We start from the raw sequence: 2484 nt of genomic DNA, 5'->3' as shown, positions 1-2484 counted from the left end.
AAATGTTAAAGGTTTTGTTGGAGCTATATGTTGCGTTATGTCATTTAATGGTTCGAGATTTGTTTGCTGTTATTGTTTATATATTGGAGACAGGTGTTGGTGGGATTAGCGCACCAGTACAGGCACATGTTTCTTTTACCAAGGTGAAACAAGCGTGCCATAGAAAAGGCACAGGGCAATTAATTATTGGAAACGTGATAATTGTACTTTTGGATGATATTGGATCAACAAATAAATGTATGAAACAAGCCTTGGATCATTCCCTGTGTAAGATTAGCGGAAGTTATATTTTTTTATTTCATTTCTGTCTTATTTCTTTGATTTTCGTTTGTTTACATCAGTGAATTTCTGCATTCGTACCTGAGAGATATCTTCAATGTTGTTGAGATTGACCTCCGTGAGTTCAGGACTGTTGTTCAAAGCTTGTTGAAGAGCTTCGTCAACAACGGTGGGGTTTCCGGTGGCGTTGGGGTCGGCAGGTGGAGGGGGAGGAGTCAGTCTAATAGGCTCCGCCCTCTGTGGCCTCAGTAGCATTGGTGCTAAACTCAGCGCCCCAAAATCCTTTGAGGGTTCAGGCTCAGATTTTTTATTCTGTTCCTCATCCTCCTCCTCTTCATCTTCTTCTTCCTCCTCTTCCTCATCTTCTTCCTCCTCCTCTGTTACAGCTTCTTCCTCTTCCTCACTTTCTACTTCTTCTTCTTCTTCTTCTTCATCCGGCTCCTCCTCTTCTTCCTCTTCCTTCTCCTTCTTGTCTTCTTTCTCGTTTTCAACATCTTTTTCATCTTCTTCCCCGCTGTTTTCTTCTGTCACACACTCCTCTTGTTCTTCATCCTGTATTTTGATCACATTTTGTTAGTGTTTGAAATGCAAAGCTGTACCTTTTAGTTTTCTTAAAGACATGTATATTATTGAGCTAAATGGTCGCATATGTTTTTTGAAGAAACAGTGGAAGAAAGTTATGAATCTCCTCTTATTTCCCCTTTAAATTGCTTCTTACTTTTAACTTTTTAAAGTTTTTTGTCTTGGTTTCCATCTGATACACCTTCAAACAAGCCGTTTAGGCCTCTAGCACATTGTAGAAATGCCAAGCTATTCTAATTAAACATCAATACTGACCGGTTTGGGGCTTCCTCCAGCTATCTCGTCCTCCAATATTCTCTGGGTCTCATTTTCCCAATACTTCATGAGGGCCTCTCTGCTGAAGGTGCCCGTCGGGGTCTTGTCCGTCTGGTCTTTCTGTCTGAGTCCTATGGGCACGTTGGCGTCAGGATCGATGTCCACGAGCTCCTTTTCCAACTCGGCCAGCTCTTCAGGGCTGAGGGAAGCCAGAAGCTCGTCTTCATCGACATCTTCGTACTTACTCAACTCTCTGCGGTACCCGAAAAAACTCATGACCGGAGCGTTTGAACCGCAGAAACACTAGAGTTGTACGTTACTGAATCCCAAAATGAACGAGATGTGTCGGTATAGAGAGTCCAACAAAAGGTCCAACGTGAGTTAGCTATCCACGGTCATAAGAGGTCCAGTTCAGGTGAATGGTTCTGGGTGAAGTACGAACGCACACCAGTCTGAACCGGATCTATCCTGGCCTCTCGTACTGCTATGACTGTGTTGTGTGTGTCCTCTCCTCTCCTGTCTAATCTCTCCAGCTGCCGTTCTGGCCTTAAGAGAGGGATCAGAGGGGAACGTACCAAAGTGTGGGCCCCATGATGCAGCGTCTTTTTTGGGAGGCACTCCTCCGAGAGCCACAAAAAGCATGTGAGCTCAGAGACTGTGGCCTGTCAACGTAGCTGTCTGTCACCACAGCATGAGTGGCTTTGTTCAGGGCCTAAAAAGAACAACTGGACACAACAGAAGAGAACTATAAAACAATAAACAGAGATAAGCTATCGCCCAAATACTCAATTTATATCTCCTGTTGTTGTTGTCAGTTGATCTGGATGTTTTTTAAACTGCCGGATATACATTTAGAGGATGGAACAAAGAAGATAGCTAGTGTTGAAGGGTTTATTTATGTTTTGTTACTTTAAGATTATGGTTTGGGTTGAGATATGTACGTTTCTTTCTTCTTCCCCCCTAACTTGTTAGCATTCGGTTAATTTAGTAGATTTTGACATGACAGGCACATCCAAAACTAAAATGAGGCCCTAAGCTCCAGTAATATACATTAATTCAGCTTCTAGGATTTTTAGCCCTTATCTAGCAGTTTGACGATGCAACATAGTCTCACGGCATTTCGTGTTATAGTCACGAAATGAATCTATTGATTCGTGTTCACCAACATGATTTTCGCTTCTTTTTTTTGTGTCACACAGAACGATTTTAAAGGAATGTAAATAATAACAACTTAGAAGTAAAAAGAGATTACAAAATATATTTTTTATAAAAAAATTCAATATTCGATTTTGGAAGCAATGTATTTCTATTGGTATGTTTCGTGCCTGCACCAAATAATAACAAATTAGAAGGAAAAAAAGATTAAAA

At 41.2% G+C, this 2484-nt stretch overlaps 1 protein-coding gene across 1 annotated transcript; it reads right to left on the bottom strand.

The window, feature by feature from the left end:
* Positions 1 to 309: 309 nt before the first annotated feature.
* On the bottom strand, positions 310 to 1804 carry LOC104953937 (leiomodin-2-like). The gene is made up of 2 exons (XM_010780984.1): positions 1117 to 1804; positions 310 to 831 (listed from the first exon to the last, which is right to left on the bottom strand). The coding sequence occupies exons 1-2, from the start codon at positions 1390 to 1392 to the stop codon at positions 310 to 312; spliced, it is 798 nt and encodes a 265-aa protein (XP_010779286.1). The 5' UTR covers positions 1393 to 1804.
* Positions 1805 to 2484: the final 680 nt, after the last annotated feature.

The sequence above is a fragment of the Notothenia coriiceps genome, unplaced genomic scaffold, assembly GCF_000735185.1.
Source record: "Notothenia coriiceps isolate Sejong01 unplaced genomic scaffold, NC01 NC01_scaffold00022324, whole genome shotgun sequence".
NCBI classification, from domain to species: domain Eukaryota; kingdom Metazoa; phylum Chordata; class Actinopteri; order Perciformes; family Nototheniidae; genus Notothenia; species Notothenia coriiceps.
Note: the sequence above shows the minus strand (reverse complement) of the source record. Positions and strands in the feature narration are given on the sequence as shown.

Excerpts from the sequence above, each read along its gene's own strand:
- LOC104953937 (XM_010780984.1), bottom strand. The coding sequence starts at position 1,392 with ATGAGTTTTTTCGGGTACCGCAGAGAGTTGAGTAAGTACGAAGATGTC. Across the intron at positions 832-1,116 it reads CTGGAGGAAGCCCCAAACCG|GATGAAGAACAAGAGGAGTG; the intron begins GTCAGTATTGAT and ends ATCAAAATACAG.